The sequence below is a fragment of the Nomia melanderi genome, chromosome 11 (assembly GCF_051020985.1).
Source record: "Nomia melanderi isolate GNS246 chromosome 11, iyNomMela1, whole genome shotgun sequence".
NCBI classification, from domain to species: Eukaryota; Metazoa; Arthropoda; class Insecta; order Hymenoptera; family Halictidae; genus Nomia; species Nomia melanderi.
In genome coordinates this window covers 7129821-7149111 of record NC_135009.1, presented here as the reverse complement: position 1 = coordinate 7149111, position 19291 = coordinate 7129821, and the positions used below count along the sequence as shown (strand labels likewise).

At 35.4% G+C, this 19291-nt stretch overlaps 1 protein-coding gene across 4 annotated transcripts in view; it reads left to right on the top strand.

The window, feature by feature from the left end:
* LOC116428851 (monocarboxylate transporter 10) overlaps window positions 1–19291 on the top strand; it is a 189355-nt gene that overhangs the window by 74509 nt on the left and 95555 nt on the right. For all 4 annotated transcript variants that reach the window (XM_031981010.2, XM_031981011.2, XM_031981008.2 and 1 more), the window contains 2 exons: window positions 8553–8921; window positions 12294–12459. In XM_031981010.2, coding sequence (XP_031836870.2) covers window positions 8751–8921; window positions 12294–12459 — 337 coding nt within the window. In that variant the 5' untranslated portion in view covers window positions 8553–8750. The remainder of the gene's footprint in view (window positions 1–8552; window positions 8922–12293; window positions 12460–19291) is intronic.

Below are 19291 nucleotides of genomic sequence, written 5' to 3'. Positions count from 1 at the left end.
CTGACATTTACTCTCGTTTTTCAACCTCCGCTATTTCTGTTAATCTTTCGAAAGATACACAATTTCGTAACTGTGCTCTGGTTTTTGCCTGTTAACCTTTCTGTACAAACTTCTTCGGTCGAATCGCCGTTACATTCTCATTATCATTAACCACATTTATTTCTTCGTCTAACACCAGTAATCAATGATCCGCATTCAAAAGTTCGCGAACTATATATACTTCTCAACGATTTCTACGCTTTTTATTCGAATTACCATAAAATTCTCGTAATCGTTAATCAAAGGTGCTTCTCCTCATCACGGTAAACGCGATCGAACAGCCAACGTCTCGCGTTCAGAAGTTCATAAACAACGCGAACCCTTCGCAAAACCCGGCGTGTTACTCTACCGGACCAGTTACCAGCAACATAATCAACGATTTGTCAATACGGCCAGCAAATACCGAACAAAATTCCAGGCGAAACAAGCCTGGCGGAAACATTCCACGTTCCTCGATACGTTCGCTCGTTCTCGCCAGCGCACGCCCGGTCAATTTACAAAACCGCCCCCGCGAACCTTCTCGTGCTTCCCGCAAAAGGAAAAAGCTAGATCGAACCACTCTCTGTCTTTCTCTATATTCTCTCTCTCTCTGTTTTTCTTTATTTTTCTTTCTTCCTCTCGTTTTTTCGATCTCTTCCCCGCCCTCTGTCTGTCGCGTGTTTTCCTCGCGGTCCGATTTCCTGTCCGACACTCTCGAATCTCCGCGTCGTCGTTGGGGTGGGTCGGACAGGGACGAAAGATAAGGATGATGCGCTTTGTTCGCTCCTCATAGTCCCCGCACGCTCACCGGGAATGTTTTCATATGGAATCAGACGTGGTTCGCTTGAACAGCCACGGTATTACGATCGTCCGTGTAGTACACGGCCATCTATAGTGTAAATACCTGCACGGAATTGAGGAGAGTACACATGCAGTACATTGTTATTCGGAAGTATGTGGACACTTCCTTGATTCTTGTGAAGATTTTCTTTGAAGGAATATGGAATTTCAAAAAATGTCTTACGAACTTTACGAAATAGTAAAATAGTGAATATAAACTCAGTAAACATAGCAAAATAGTAAACGTAAATTCAGTAATTCAGCAAAGTGCTAAATATAAATTCTGTAATTTAGTAAAATAGTCTATCTAAATTCAGTAATTTACTGAAATAGTCAATCTAAATTCAGTGACTTATTAAAATAGTAAATAGAAGTTCAACAATTCATTGAAGCAGTTGAATATAATTTCAATAATTTAGTAGAATAGTCAGTCTAAATTCTCCAGTGGAAATGTAGTGACCAGGAACATGAACAGTGAATACCTATTGGTTGACATTAATAATATTTAATATACCATACTACAGATTCCAAAGAGAAATTTTAACTGTCCATACAGTTTTGTGCGACATTGTACATGCACACACACCCACCAGTACCCTGTGAAGGTAGTTCCGTTCCCGCCCGACGCTGCTGGATTCAATCTAGCAGGATTATCCAACCCCCATGGGTGTCCGTCGCGTTTCTATCTAGCGACGATCAGAAGTCTGCCGCCTCTGTCAACTGGCATCTTTTGCCGCGTCGCGGCGGACTACCCTAATACTCGACCTTCCGGCCATCCGGCACAGCCGGGCAAAATGAACGCCGCCGGATGCTGTCTGTACGGGGTGTTCGATGAAAGAGGACCCGACGCGCTAACAAGCCGGCTTTTTGGTAACACGAGGATCCTGATTCTCCTAATCTTCACGGATTTGCGAGGGATCTTTGGGGACGACTTTTAACGGCACTTTTTTCGTTTGGAAAGTGTTGTTTGCGGGAAAGCTTCGAAAAATCTCGTTTAATTCAGCTGTTTCTTTTGGTGAAGTGATCATTCTTGCAATGTAGAGATTAGAGGAATTGACGAAGTTAGTAAGTTAAACTCAATCGAGTGTTTCGATACCAAGATTTTATATTAGAAAATTTAGAGAGTGGAAAGTGGTCGTTACATTTGTCACTAGACTTTTTTGTAATTTATAGAAATTTTAAATTTCAGATTCGAAGTTTTGAAACTTGAAATTGTTTGTATATTACAAATAGCTTTATGCAATTACATCGTGAAGAATCTTCGGAGAAATATAAAATATGAAGGTTTCAACAGAAAATTTTGAACCATAAAATCCGGCGGACTAGCACAGTTGTGAAAGAAATGGCAAGGCAATGGGTTAAGTTGAAATAACAAGCGTATCTCTATTTCCACCGATTCACAGAGCCATTCCAAACTTTCGGCCGATAGTATGCACGCTGGTGGACGAAAGTATTCGTACAGTGAGAAAATTCCGAAGCAAATAGTTGTGACTGGCCAAACAATAACTTTATATCAACAAATTTTGTGCAACATTTAAAGTGATATTCCACTTAAACGAATGTAAATAAATAAAATGTGCATTCCATGATTTATAAACTAATTGACAGAGAAACTCATAAGAGTGTAATCACACGAATTTAATTTAAGAGTTTATGTTATATTCCGAAGGAAAGTATACTAAAACAGTGGCAACGAAATTAAGAGTATTTATTAACATAAATAATAAGCATTCACGATGTTATACATGTTTAATCAAATTATTTAGTACATTATACAATATTTCTAAAAAGGACGTTATTCCTAGAAACCTTAAACATTGTAAACTACAAACAATTATGTTAAATTTACTTGAGTAAAAAACTATTCAAAGACATTGTTAAAAGCATCTATTTTTTCTATAATTTTATTCTACTTTCAGATAGAAGTATACTTACAATTTATAAATGAAAATTTGCTACACGAAGAGGTTCGAAAATATTTTCCCAAATTTCCGACTTTCCGATCCTTAACTACCCCCGCATTCAAAACATTTTGCCTCGGACGTAATACTCGCGAAAATTTATAGCGACATTCCGAACACGTTATAATACCCGTCGAGTAAAGCAAAGAATTTGTCGGGGCGCGGAAAAATATGTACCACCTTGTATACAGTGTGCAATGGGTTTTGTTGGACGCGTGCATCCGGTGGAGATTGGCAGGCCTGCGGGTCTCGGCGTCCCTTTGAACCGAACCCAAGGCGAGGAGGGATCTTGAAGGGTGCGCAGAGTGGTTTTCTTTCTCGTTTTTGTTGGAAGGGACGGGCTTTCCTTTTGAAGGGATGATGTGGATGATGATCGAGGGGATGGTTTCTTTTCTTTTTTTCTCGCCGCGGACCTCGCTCTCGGTGGAAATGACTTCGTCATAGAGAGTTAATTGGCAATTCAGAGGCCCTCGATCTGGCTTTATTTAAAATTAGCTCGATAACATTATCATAAACGCTGTGTGATATTTCAAAATATAATTGGATTAATGCAATTCGTAATAAAAAGTGTATACTGTTAATAATATTAGTTATAATATTGTTATATTCATTAAGAATTTATTAAGTTATTATATTAGTAGGTTATTATATTTGTTAACTATTTATCTTTAAGTGATTATATTTGGTGATACTTATGTGGAATTGAGAATAAAATTGTAGCTTTCTGGCACTTCGGTGATAATTAATTTTCAAGCAATTCAGATTATTTGCTGCAACAACAAAAGCTAGGAAGAAAAAATTAAAATTACGAAGAGGATTATACGGGGAAACTATTAATAATGGAAGCAACAAAGTAACTCTTAATTTTGCCGGTTTACGGGTTAATGTTTTAAGTACCCGAAGTACCTGAAGATCCGACTCATTTGCATTTATATGAACTTCAACGGCTTCTTTCATTAGATGTGGACTTCCCTTGACAAACTGCACGAAACTGACTCCACCTGCTTATAAAACATTTTAACAAAAAGCTCCTAAGCTTTTAAAAGGCGTATTTTCCTGAAAACATATCCTTTATGGGGTGTTTTTATGGTTTAAAGTAAACTGTTTAAGAGAGAAGCAAGGAAGCAACTTAATTAATTAAAAGAAACCGTCATCTTCTTAAGGCTCGAAAGAAAAGCAGATCTTTTCATGTAGTCAACAAGTACCTTCAAATTGGGGATGAAATGGGTTTAATAAAAGACTTTTAAGCTTTCGAAGTATAGGTTCTGAACAGAAAAGCAACAGAGTTACTTTAATCAATCAGAACAATCAATGTACAATAGAATTAAATAAATAATAAATTTACCTTAATCAAAATTATCTTCCAAACTTGTAAGATTGAAAGTAAAAGTAAAGTTGTCTTAACAACTTACAATAAATTAGAAATGAAATTTGTTTCATAAAAGCCTTCTAAGCTTCTATAGTGTACATTTCAAAAAATCCATCAAACCAATCAATTAACAATAAGATTAAACAAATCATAAAATTACCTTAATTAGTTAAAAGTAACTCCCCAGTTTTTGAAATTTAAAGAACAGCTTCCGAAAAGAAGGGAATGTAAAAACTTTATTAATTAAAAAGTAACTTGCCAGTTTACACAGTCCAAAGTAAAAATAAATTACTTTACACAACTATTACACTTAACAACGTACAATAATCCGGTGATAAAATTTCGATTTAATTGAATAATTTGTCCCACTGCGCGCAGCCGACACGCGAATATTTTCGTACAAACGTTTCTATTGAACAGCGTTCTCCCAGTCAGATTTACGGTTTTCCATGTTTTTGCAGCCGTTACGGGATTCTCGCCCCCATGTAGTTGAAATATACGTTGATCGCCGCTGGCGAATACAAATCCGCCATTTGTTTCCAGCACGCCACGCCGCTCGCCTTCTTATTGCGGAACTTTCGGCGAACGGGTTGCGACCATGTAACGGGTATCGAGTTTACGTGGGACGCCGGTCATCGGGTCTTCCCCCTGGAAACCGTAAATCCCGCGAAATAAAGATTATCTGTCTCGAGGAATCGTACATGATCGTCTGGTTAACGTTCCTGGTCCTTCGCGCGGCGATTCTCCTTTGCAACGCTTTTCCTGCTAAGAATACGCAGAAAATATGACGATCTGTTATTTACGCTGTTTCAGTTGTTCACAGGTCAAAATGATCAACACAATCGCACAAATTTTTGCTAAAACTTTCTCATACAACGAGCTATTTTAACACTAGGACCACTGAGCATTTAATACTATTCATATGTAATTGCTATAAAAATTATAACAATAGATTATCTTCAGTTTCTTTAGACATGCATTATAGTATTCAAGTGAAATTATATATTTCGAATATTCAATGATTTTAAGATATCAATAATTGCGAAAGAAAACAACTGAAACCAGTCATTTTGAATGTTAATGATATAAAAGTATTTCAATATATGTGTATTAAAATTGCGATAATTATTTTTGTGATTAATATACTTTATTGAATTGTCCATGAGTTGTACACACGTAGTATTAATATTGTTTTATCTATGTACCGTTGTCGTATATAATCCTGTTATTTAAGAATTGATTGATTGACAACGAAGACAGTTGATTGACAATGAAGCGCACACTTGTCGCGAGAATTCTCGTTTCCCAATGCGAATGTGTTCATATTAGATTTATAAACATTTTCTTTGTTATCTATGTGTTCCTTTTGTTATATAATGAACTCATTTCGTTTTAATAAAACAAGTTTTACCCTGATATAGTCTAAGTTACGATGTTTCATTAATCAGAAACGGTAAAGCGGAAATCACGAAATAATTCGTAAGTGTTTTGTGTTTATTTACTTTTCTTTTCTAGCACGCGGAGTTCATAAATATTTAAAAATGTTCAAGGGATAATGTATACCGAAATGGATTTTACGCAAGGGAAATCTATGGAAATGAATTCTACCGGATTTCCGCAGAAGTGAAATTCACGCATTAGAAGTTCATGGAAATGAGACGCCTATGAGTTTGGGATCCCCAAAAGTAAATTATTTGTGCTAAATCTATGGAAACCAGTTCTGCGAATCGTAGATCTGCAAAGATGAAACGTCGAAGTTAAAGTGTTTAATCAAATCACGAAAAAGAATTTATCTAGAATTTATCCGAATCTAAGAATAACAGAAAATTTATAAATAACTAACGTTACGAAAACTTATACTCGTGCGTTAGAAATTAATTCCGACAAAATTCCAAATTTGAATTTAGCGACGAATAGCATTAAATTTCGTTTAGAATTGTATTCATACATTTCCAAGAATTATCGGAAACGAATTCTACGCGTCGGAGTTTAAACTATTAAACTTCGTTGAACGGATATTTTAATTTCGCAGTGATAAAAACGATTTAATAAAAATGACAAAATGACAAAAACTACCAGAAATGCCAAAATAATAAAATATGTAAAAAAAGTGATAAATTCAAAATAATAATACATTGATCATCTAAAAAAATGTCCATACTTGTAATCCGTAGTGTAAACAAATTCAATAATTTCGGAATATCGTCGAAAATGAATTTTACGCGTCGGAATTCGTGTAATTAAAGTTCACTGATCGTGAATGGAAATTTTAATCAGGATCCTGTTCGAAACACGTGTCGATGATTTCGCCTGATTTACATCGTTGTTTATTTCTTGTAATGTCTGTGTCAGGACGCGTTGTCCCCCAATTAACACCGCCGTCACATATCGATCATGCCGTGCATGCGCGGCATTTCGGGGAAACCTGCTGCATACCAATGCAACCGGCAGAACTTACGATGCAACCGAAAACTTGGCATGGCCGCGACGAATCGAACATCGCTTTTTGCCAGCCTAGCCCTTTTTTGGTCCCGGAGATTAGGGTAAACGTGACGTGGACTACTTTACTTTCGGGACATTGAATTATTCGCTTTTGGTAACCGCTACTCGAATGGTTGCAGTATATTTAACCTTTTCTGGACCGAGTTTTTACTTTCTCCTTTTGGAACAGAAAAAGATGATCTTATTTTGCGCTCGAATGGAATTTATATTGTTGGTACTGTTGTGAATTTAACAGTATTAAGGTGGATGAAATTTTTATGAAAAATATTTAACGTTTTCAACATCTTACGAGAAATATATGAGCAGAAAATAAGTTTTAATGGTGGAATGAAATAAATTGTATATGTGCTGAGTATTTTTGAAGAAGTATGAGAGTGTCTATGATATAATTGTAAAATGTCAAGTATCTGTAATATATGCAATAATCATTAAAATGTAAATTATTATTGAAATTACTGAAATTATACACTATTGTTATGAACACATTTATTATTTCAATGTCATAAATAATTATTTGTAAAGAGAATTTTCATGTTCTCTTAAAGATATTGTAGATAATTTATTTTTTATTTTAGTGTTATTGGTTAAATAAGTAAAGTTATCAAGTTTTTGTTATCTCCATTTATTTTCTATTTTCAAGCGAAGAATTCATTAGCCTCGGGAAAAACTGCTGAAAATATTATGCTAAAGCGTAACACACTTTGAATTTCGCATGAGATAAAGTGGATCACCGGGTACATTATCACTAGACTGCGGAACTTTATGCAAATCCACGTTTTTACAGGTGAACTCGTAGAAACTGAAGTTAATTGAAATTCCATTTTTTTTGTGAATAGTTTTGGTGAATTAAAAATAGGATGAAACAGTATTTAAATCCACTTAATTTTTCATTTCTCAGTCTAATTATCGTTCAAATTTCATTTTCTATGAATTACCTACTATTTTATGCATTATAATACCGTTGCATTGTTTCATTTATTACTGTGCTAATAATAATAGCAATTACCATAATAATATTAATAATACTAACAAGAATAATAACAATAAAGACAATTACACCTTCAATGCATACATTAAATTGAACAACAACATAAAAGTAACAAACACAAGAGAAATACAATTACAACTATAGAGTAAACGTAAACACGGAATAAGCATAAAATTCTTTTCTTTCTTCAATTATAACAATAAGTAATTTCACTTAAATACTATACCAAATATATAAAGAAACCGAAAAAAGTCTATTACAATTTCTATAAGGATGATATGTTAACTTTTTACACTCCAAAAGTTTTTCACTAAAAATACGCAATATCATTTGACGAGATATAAACAGCATTCTTTGAAATTGACTGACGAAGAAATTACATATAAATTAAGGAACAAAAGTGTTCGATTTCAATATCTCACATACCAACACATACATTATGCAAACCTTAATATTATGTATTGACACATTGACTGCCACGAGAAACATCAGTGTTTTATGTATCACTTATCCTTTCTACAGCAAAGATACAAAGCAAGAATTATTAATTCTTTGATATGAAAATTCTTATATTACCCTATTATCTAGTAATTTGCGTTATGGAAAATTAGTATTCTAAATCAATTATCTTCTAAGTCATAATTATTTTCTTGTCATTTGAAGGTTTCGGTCATCGGTATCCGCCGTGGCAGTCAAAGTGTTAAATTTGATAATTTTGATCTATCAAATCGTACGGCGCCTCTGGAGTGCAAAGGGTTAATCGTATTAAATGCTCGATACTCGTAATATTGAGCACAGATGCGAAAGAAATCATAGGGCAAGCGGTTGAATTATCTATTACCATTCTAACGAAACTTCCTTTTTCTCTTTTCAGCTGAAAAACCAGAAACAACAGCCGGATCGCAGGATGTTCCCCGAACGCGATCGATCGATCCACGAAAGGTCGCCGGGTTCAAGACCGGGTTAAATAGGAATCACCGGAACGATCTGGACCGATAACCCACCCCTTATTAATCACTAGGTGGAGAGGGTCGGAATAGGGGATCAGTGAAATGCACGGTCTGCCGTGAAAATGCTGATCGACGATCGCGGCAGCGGCATGGGGTGGACCTCGGCCAGCGTCCGCGGGGGTTGGTCCACCCCGGGCGGATGCAGAAATTCCGCGATGAGCTTCGGGGGCAGCGTGCCCTCGCTGCACCCGGCCGGCTCGATAAGATCGCTACGATCCCAGCATTCTATGCAGGTAATAAAAACCGTCGGCCGGTCTGATTTCACTCGGAAATTCAGCCGATCCTCCATCCCCTGCACTATACTTCCGGTACACGCGAGGGAGTTTAAGTATGGAGTTGCTGCGAAAGTTCCGAGGAAGAATGAGAAAAGTCACGAATAAGTTTGAACTAATGGTTCTATCGTTTTCCAAAATATTCTCCTTCAATACTGACGTATTTTCCGTTGTGCAGCGTCGACACTTCCTAACCTCAAAACTGTAAAGCTTTACGAAAGAAAGAAATTCTTGAAACTTTTGCAGCACCCTACGTATTAGCGGCGAAAAATGGTAGGTCTTTTTTGGGGCTTTGTTGTTGTGGAATATTTATGTACAGGGTGTTCAACTTTTTTGCAATGCGAATATGGTTATGGTTCATTACAAAATTGTAACGAAATATGGAAGTTTTGGGCTGTGCTTTTTGAGAGGAAATGATGTTTTTTAAGTGGACGAACATTGATTTCGAGAGTTTGATTTTTACTGCAACGAGTGGTATAAATATAGCGTCACATGCGCTTTGTTACAAAGTTATACAAAAATATTAAATTCAGTTGACTGGTTTCTGGGTTGGATCTGAGTTAGGTAAGATATTACCTTTACGGTTGTTGGTTTTTGTAAATAAATTATTTTTCGTGTTACTGTTATTCATGAACGTCACAAATAAAATATTACAATCGTTTACTGTAGTACTGACAGTACATTTTTCCCCTAATTATCTTAATTTTTCTTTAATTATTCGCTAAAGCATTTTACTGTTTCAAATTGCGCAGCGCACGGTGAGAGATAAAAGGCGAAATAAAAAAAAAGTTATTTTCGTGGAACAGTGGAACCAGAAGAACGCAGGGACGAATGCAAATGAACAGCGCGTTGTGCAATAAGATTCGTAACTAGCCCGGCGACGTATTAACGGTACCAAATATGCATTGTACACGGTAATGAACGTCGCGCAAAATGGCCGATGGAGACACTAATTTTCCAGGATGGTTGATTACGAGCCCATAGAATGAGCTCTTACCGGATACCGCGTACGGCAATTCGAACATGGCTCAACCGCCATTGTACATAGTATACGTGCAGCATTTCCGAACGGCAGCGGCGAACACAACGTGAGGGGAGTTGACAAAATCTCGTGACGAACGTTAATCAATTGCAAATCGAACGCTCGAAAATAGAAAATAGTAGGTCCGTTCGAATGCAATTTGCATTTTCCTTTGAAACATTTACTGTTTTAATTCGATCTGTTGAATGTGTTAAAATTATTACACTTAATTACGAACTAATTGACGAAAATTATCCATTCGGATGGTAATTGTAATAAGTTAACATCAAATTGCATAGTAATTAGCGGGAATTATTCTTGAACGCATTAGGTACTTCTACTTCAACTTTTTAATTCTTTATTGCCAAGGTACAGAATTTATACAATTAAACTCTGACGCCTACTGAAAGTAGAAATTTAATTACTATGCGCGACACATTAAAAAAATTCACTGATTCATAATCCTTCGACACTGAATGTTATTTTTTAAATATTTGATTATTTCTATAATTTCGAACACTTCGAAATTTGACGAATTTTATTTGAAGCCTGATTCAACCCGTAATAGAATATATGCAACTTTTTCTTCGTTTCCATTGTTTTAAATTACCGTGAAAATTACTGAATCAGTATAAAATAAAAAATGTAATGTTAGTACAAATTATGAAATTACTATAAAATAAATAACAAAAGGTTAGTAAAAATTATAAAATTTCTAGAAAATCGTTGATTGAAATGCATTAAATCCTCCTGTATGAACATGACTCTACAGGAAAAAAAAGTTCTTAACATCTCGTGAATCAATACCAACAGACAAGGAACCGACATCATTAAGAATCAATTTTGGATCGTGAAATCGATGTTCGTTCACAGATTCCGTTCACCTCGGTGGGAGGGCAAATCGTTAATCAGGCCCGTGAGAATTACTCCCAGCATTTCTCCTAATCGGTATTCCATTCGGGGCACTTTCACCCCCGTCGGTAAATCCAGCGACGTTTAATTTCCAGGGTACGTCGGTCCGCCATTTTACATTGGTTACGCATCGCGCCTCGATTTACCGTCACTTGTTTTTCCATTTCTTTTGTATTTATTCAATGACTTTCAAATGAAAAAGAATAGAAACAACGAACTACTTTTCTACTTCTCTATTTTTTCTTTATATTCTAGAAAATATGAAATATTGAAGATTAATACTAAACAAAGTGTAGATTTGTTACTATTTTGAAAAATATTCATTTTGAAATAAATTAAGAAAAGAAAAGATTAACTATCTTTTTATTGCATTTTCTTTTAATTCTGGGAGATATGAGATAATGAAAATTAATAGTAAAAGATAGCAAATGATTACTTTTGTTCAAATTACTTATTAAAATATTAATTTTAAAATAAATAATGGTACATCTGCTGCATCAGGTTGCGCTAAAAATTCATAGAGATATTAAAGTTTTCAATTAATTAGTTTGCATTAATTACTTTATTGTAAAATGGAATTTGAGATAGTGTACAGCGTACCCCTTTGTCTTGTTCACTGTAAAAATATTTTTCTCGAAGAGATAAGAATTTTAGTACGCATTTTTGTCGTAGTAGTTTAGCTCGTAATTTCCTCGAATTTTACAGCGAACGTTAAACTTGTTAGTCATCATCGTACCATGAAGCTTATATTCTAGCTCTAAACCAAGAATTTTGTCACTCATATGTGACACGTAATGTCAAGGGCTATGAATCCACGGTGCGGACCCTTCTCTAAACGTTTCCCCGGTAAAACTATTACACTGTCACCATAAAGTCTCGTTCCCTTTTTATTAAAACATTCTTGGACCCTGTTTCTTGCGATATGAACATACAACAATTTCACTTCGCTAAAAAATATTCCGGAACCCGCGAAGCATATTACAACATTGCTATTTCAAAAAAATGATAAATCCTTCAATGTCAAATTTTATCTGCTAAAAAAGGAGAAAAAAACTTATTAGATCGCTTGTTTTGGGAAAACTAACAATTCATTTAAATATTCATAGCCGTTTATATATATTTATAAATATTACTTTTTCTAAACTAAAATATATTCTCCTTCGTTATGTTTTAAATTAACGTAATCCAATTAAAAAGTATTGTAATTTAATATTATTTTTCGAATTAAGAAAATATTATTCTTTAATATTACTTGTCCAATTGAGAAACTATTACTTTCTAATATTATTTCTCGAATTAAGAAAATATTATTTTTCCTATGTTCCCATCGCAATAACTGAAAATCGTTTCGACCGGACATAGTACCATCCCCACGCATTGCAGGACCTTCTTTTCTTCAGGGCGTGCCGGAGACACCGCGAAGATGCATGCACTGCCACCCGGTACACGTGCCGAGCACCCCGAGCAATTACGTGCCCCACCCTATGCAGTACTACACGCCGAGCCACTGCCGCGAGCCCCGGAACACCGTCTACACCCCCCATCGGGGCAGCTCTTATCACGGCGGTGAGTTACGGTCATTTTTCAATTAGTATAAATCAACCCCCCGGAAAACGAGGGATCCACGGAACTCGGTAGAAAAGAAGAGAAATCACGCTACTTTTGACTGGTAGCACGGGGATCTTCCGGAAAAAATTGATCCCTCTTCGACCCCCCGTAAATCAGCTAATCGATTTACTAGAAATTATGAATCTGTCCGGTGCAATGTCTCCTCTCTGCTTTCCGTTAATGTAACGTTGAGCTTTTTTGTCTTGGCCTGGTGAGAAATAGCTTTAACCTTATTTCGTGAAATTGGAGAGCTTTGAGAAATTTATGGAGAAAAAGAAATCTTTGAATATTTCAATGTTCGAATCCTTGAATTTTGGAATGTTTGTATCTCCGAATCTTTAAATTTCTACAGTTCCAACCTTAACATAGATATTTCATAAAAACATAATTATCGAATTTGTCACGTACATGTTAAAATGAAATTTTGTTCTGGTTAAAATAGGTTCAGTGTTCTTCGAGATTCTTTGTTTCATAAAATGTGAAATTAATTGTGATAATAACGATAACGAAATTAATCACGGTGAACTGTAATATATATATTGACAAATATTTTTCTTAATAAACAAGAAAATCAGAGTGATTGTGAATTATATATTAGAAGGGTAATTCGTGGAAATAATTCGGCGTTTCCGTTGTTTTCCAGTGCGGAAAAATAATTTGCTCGCAACCCTAACGGGTGTATACGTGGGGCGGCGCCTGCGGCGCGCGGCGCCGTTTAATTTAACTTGTAGGACAACAGGGGTGTTTTGCATTTCATTCGATCCGTCGGACGACATCTTTCAGCCAGATTGCGCAACTTTTCTCGTAAAGCCGCGGCAACAATAACCCTGCCACCCTTTCGGTCTCCGTAGTAAACTTCCCCATAATCTCGGATACCCCTGTTTTCGTTCTCGCGGCGTTGTTCGCTAAGTGACTGGTCTAATCCGCTTCTGCCAAGTTCCGCTTCTCAGTTCAATATTCAAGAGGCTGCTAGTCGGAGAACAACAGCGTCGCACGGTGCGTCGAATTACGAATACACTGTCCCTTTGTTTTGGGTAAACGTTCGGCGACAATGCGTTGAATGTCCTGGCCTTACGTCACCGGATCGTTGTTATCTTTGACGCTTGATACCGTGGAAAAGGTGGAACTTCTAATAAACACAAGGATGATTGTTTAGTAAAGATGTAATCGAATGTAAAGATAGGCGTTGAAGATATATTGTGACGGGAAAGTAATTACCTATTTAATAAAGATACAACTTGCTAGTTCTGAAGTTCAGTGTATGAAATTTAATATATTAATATTGAAATTTAATAATTATGAAGGGAAAGTAATTACCTGTTTAGTAATGATACAACTTGCTAGTTGTGGAGTGTAATATGATAGGGATAATTGTTTAGTGGAGTGTAAACATAGGGATGATTGTTTAGTAAAGATATAATCGAATGTAGGGACAAGTGCTATACGAAGATATATTTGAATGCTAAAATAATTACCAAATTCCAATTTAATACACATTTGAATGCAGAGACAGCTTTTCTGTAATAATATTATAAATAAATGCTAAATGAATAATAATTGATTATGAAGAGAATGTCCGATAATTCAACAATAATCGCCGTTGATTGAAAAAGGAGTGAAAATTTACATTAAATAATCACTTACTTCCGGATGCTTTATCAACAAAATTCGATCATTCGAAATGACTAGCAAATTACAAATTTTCCTGTGCATAATAAACGAGTATACTTGGACCTACAGATCAGAATGCAAACACTCCCAGCGAAGATAAACACTGCTGATGGTAAACACGTCTGGAAGTCAGTGGTTTTCGAACACCGTCGAAAAACATCTTTCCCTTCTCTGCTGGAACCGACATGTAAATAACAAACATGTAAATACTAAACGAGATAACGGACATAAAAACATTTTGTTTTCGTCAACAAACTACTTTTGCTACGTAATTTCTAACAGTAATATATACAATTTACTTAAAAAATGATGTAACAAATGAAGCTTTACTTTGATAAACATTTCTTTTTATTTAAGTCACGTGCTTGTAAGAGATAATTTAAGTAATTTAAACTCATTTGAAAGACAGAGATAATTTGAAGATAATTAAGTTTATAGCCAAGAAATATTGTAAAAATGTTGATTATTCTTTAGTGAATATAAACATATTTTAGTTTTCTTCGTTATAATTTTACTAAATTACTTGAGCCACTTCACATAGATTTAAAATTTAAAAATAAACAATTTATGAAAAAATTTCGAAATTTGAAGGAATTTGAATATTTCAGTTGTCCATGTATGAATTAAGAATAATTTTTTCGAACGGAAAACTCGAAAGATGACTGAGTTTATACGGTGACCCAATAGGAAACGCCCCTTATTATTCTTATATTAAGGGGTGAAAGTTCGAATCGAAGTTGATCGTTTAGAGCGGTCCCTTCGACAGACAATACGTTCGGTCGAGTAGAATTGATTTTCGTTCGTCCGTCTTCGCCCCGCAGCCCAATTTATTAAGTCTGCCCTTTGTCGAGCAGGAAAGAAAGGAAACAGGGTTGAATGGCGTGCGCGGTTCGCTGAAAAGAAGCCAGCTCTTTCTTTGTATTGTTTTTAAAAAAAGCCACGCCGTAGTGGCGCAATGCGAACGCCGGAAACGGTGATGGAAAAGGAAACCGACGGAATATTGCAACCTATGTTTTTTGAAATTAACACCGAGGTTCTGAAACTATGGAATCGATAATTGTTCATGGAAAATTGCGCTCGACTGAAAATTTAATTATAAATTAATTGCAAGTTATTAAAAAATTAATTAAAGTTACTTTCATCGAAGGTGTTGAAGGACACATTATAAAATACCAGTATGAAATCATTTTCTAAGTTCATTTTTCCTTAATTATCGACTTTTTGATTTTTCCTATAATTAATTTTATAATCATTATTCCTAATTAAATTTTGGAAAGTAATTTTAAGTTAAAATTTTGAAAAATGGCTCCCAACACCTTCGGTATAAATCGTGTTGATAATTAAAAAAGAATACGTATAATACGATGATTATTAAAAAATTAGTAATGGGAGACGTCGAACAGTTAATTGAAACAATGTGATTGGACGTAGAAGATAATTTTGAATTAAAATTTTGAACGGTGTCTGTTGACAGCTTCGTTGAAAATAATTTAAATGTAGAACACTAAATAGTTAAACAATTGAAAATCGAAGAATCTATGAGCAAACTATAAAATTGGTAGAGTTTTTTGTTTGAAAGAGAAGCGAAAAGAGTTTGGTTAGTTAAAAGGAATCTAGGCACTGTTAAAACCACTTGAACACGTGTTAACACGCCACTACTGACAGTTAGGTAATTTTAACCGTGGTCTTTCCCCTTTAACTGTCAACAGATGGAGCTTAATCTACGTTCTTTATTCCTCAAACCCAGTGTTTGGTTAGGGGAAAGCTTCGATCCGCCTTAACTCGCTCGATTCTGCTTCGGTCCATAATGGTCCGCTCCAGTTATTTGTGCTTTCGATGTTGTTCCCGTAATAGCTCCCAGTTCTCAATGATTGGGGCTTGATATACATTTTTCGCTCCTTTTTTCCTGCTTTTTTTTAGTGACTTTGAAAGCTGTGCATTCCAATATTTTTTACTGACGTCATTGCATCGTTATTAGACAAAGTATACGCCATTAGAGTTGTAGATATTTACACGAAATAAGATAAAATCATATTAAACAATTAAATTGCTGAATTTATGCCAAGTTTCAACATTTTCTCTTGTCCAAGAGGATAGTTATACGGAAAATTTAGATTATCGTGTTTCGTTTTGCTGTTAGTTATATTTATTAGTGATAGTTACTATTAGTTATTTATTAATATCTACTTTACAAGAGTAACATTATATGTTAATGTTAAGTTTTGACATTGAGTTATTTGGAAATGAGGTTTCATATAAACAGCTATCAATCTAGATTCCTAACTTATATTGTGATGCAGATTCGCGTCCGTTCATTTAGTACCAATAATTCAGAAACATCCTATATAATCGTGAGTTAGTCCGAATTCCAATATTCTCTCTCGCCGGGCCGCTGATAAGGGATGAAACTATAGAAATCCATTCACTTGTCTTCGGCTCGTTCATTTGGAACTAATATCTAAATGTTCACGATAGTAATCGAACGATGAAGGGAATAGTTCTGTGGCAAGATAGTTCTAACCTTTCAAAACAAGATAAACTGCAGGAATCTCATTTTTTCTTGAAAAAAGTTCAGCGTTTGGTAACTTAGATTAGCTTATCTGATGATTGGATCTTCATAGTTTAATTTAAAAATAATATAAGATAGAAAACTCTGTGGATGTTTATATAGAAGAAAAATTTTCAAAAAGATTTTTGACCAAATATATTCCGTAACCTTTTATGGAGAAAGAAACTTTTCAAACAATCTTTTGACCAAAAATAATCAATACCTGTTCACAGAAGACCAAAATTCTCCTAACCAAAGAATATTCACGACAATTGATAGGACAAAAAAATGTTTAAAAAAATGTCTGGTCTAAGGCAAACAGTAAGAATTCATAAAAAACAAAAGTTTTCAAAAGATCCTTCGACCCAAGATAATCGACGAGCTTCTACACAGACCACAAATTTTTAAAAGGACTTTTAGCCGAAGGCAATCTATAACAATCCATAGAAACCAAAAATTCCAAAAAGACCTTTGACCCAAAATATTAAAAAATCATCTCTACGAAGAACACAAATGTTTAAAAACCCTTCTGGCCAAAGGCAATTCATGACACTTCTCAAAAAGTCTCCTAACTTTAGATAATACACGACACTTTATAGGGGAAGAAAAATTGTCAAAAAGATTTCTGAAAAGATATACTCGCACAGAAATCGGATAACGCGCATGATATATTAGCCGGCAGGTCATCTCGCGGAATTATGTTGGCAGCGCAGTCGGTGTGCGGCAGAAGGGGCGAGAGAGGGTGCGACGGCATTTGTTCCATCGTGTCGCGGTCGAGCACGTTCTAATCTTCTCCGAGTCAGCGGGAAGCTGTTGATGACATCCGACGCTGATTTTTCCTCGAGCCGGAACAGACTTGCGCGAACCGCGCGATCCACTTCTAAATCACTGAACCAGTGAACTACTTTTCTGCCCCCTTTGGGTCTCGTCGGAATTTTTCTCCCTATTGTTCTTCCATTTATCATGTCTTGCTTGGATGATCTTGGAACTCGAGATATCGTTGTTCTCGGCCTGGCTTGGGTATATACGGAATTAAAAATGATCTTTTGGATAAATTTTGTTCGACAGACGAGTGGTTCATTTTTAGTAAACGTTTGGTAAATATCTTTTTCCCTTAGCAATTGCAGATTTGTTGCTAGAAATGTCCCGTTTTATTTATGATTAATGTCGATATGAGCCAGATTGTTATAATAGACGGATTTGAACATACGTATATTTGACACATGTAAATATTGACGCGATGAACTATTTACAGCAGTGTAACATTTCATATGAAATTATTGCGATATGTAGGCAACTATTAATTAACGATATTATGTTTTATTATTAATTTACGTGTATTGGTAACAATGCAGCATCATTATCTCTAATAATTGGATACATTACTGCTGAAACATAATGAAACCAACGAAGAATAGATAACGACATATAATTCATTTATTATTATTGAAGCAAAATATAAATTACAATTTACAAAGACTTTTTTTTAAAAAGTAACAAAAGAAACCTAAACAAATCGAACTATCGGGATCGAAAAATTTCAAAAATATACTAGAAGGTGAGTATGCATAGGAAAATCAATGAAACAACCAAATTTCAACGAACGCAGTACATTACATTTTGCAAAGCATAGTATACTTTAAAAAATGGAACGAAGTAAATCATACTATATCGGAATAGAACAATTTCAAAAATATACCAGAACGTGAAAATGCATTGAAAAATCGAAAAAGCAATCACTGTCAGAATCGGAGACCCTCGACGCTAGGTAATCACGATAGATCGATAGATCGAGGATTCGATTCCCGAGCGATAGGACACACGGAATTCCATTATTCCAGCAACGTCGTGCATTGTCGCTGCTCATCATCGAGCCATGCGATTCTCAGTTGGTGGGAGCAACGAAACTAAAGAAAAAAACAGGGGAAAATGGAAAAAGAAAGGAACAAAAAACAATGGAGAATTTGGTCCGTTGTCAGTGGGAGCAATCTCCGACAAAAGCTCCCGGGTTTCGATGAAAAATAAAAAAAAAATATGTGTCACGAACGGCGACGGGGGCCGTATATCCAGCGATGAAACAGAGAAAATTCAACAAGTTGCTTCCTGCGAACGCACACGCGAACAAACGAAACGAAAAAAAATAGAGGGAGATTCGACAATACTGTTCGCCATCTAGCGGGATAAAAAATGGCGTAGCGAGTGCGTTAGAACCCGGTCGAACGTTAACGCTAACGCGCAGTTAATTCGCCGTGTAATTTAGGTGGTTTGAACGCGTTTCGCTCGGTAGAACTGTTCTGTTTGTAACTCAACGGACACATGGATCGATGAGTGTGTATGTATGTGAAAACGAGTTATCGCGTGGTACTTTGGAAATAGAAATTCGCTAATTAGTTTCGAATAGTTTGCTTCTCTGTGTGTGACGTTGCAAATTGGTGTTTTGGAAAATTGTGAATTTGATTGCATATTGCAAAGGAAATATTGTCGTTGTAATTTCAAACTTTCAAGTTTCAAGCTCCAAGCTTTCGCGTTTTCAAGGTTTCGAATTTCAAGTTTAAAGTTTTGAAGTTTTGA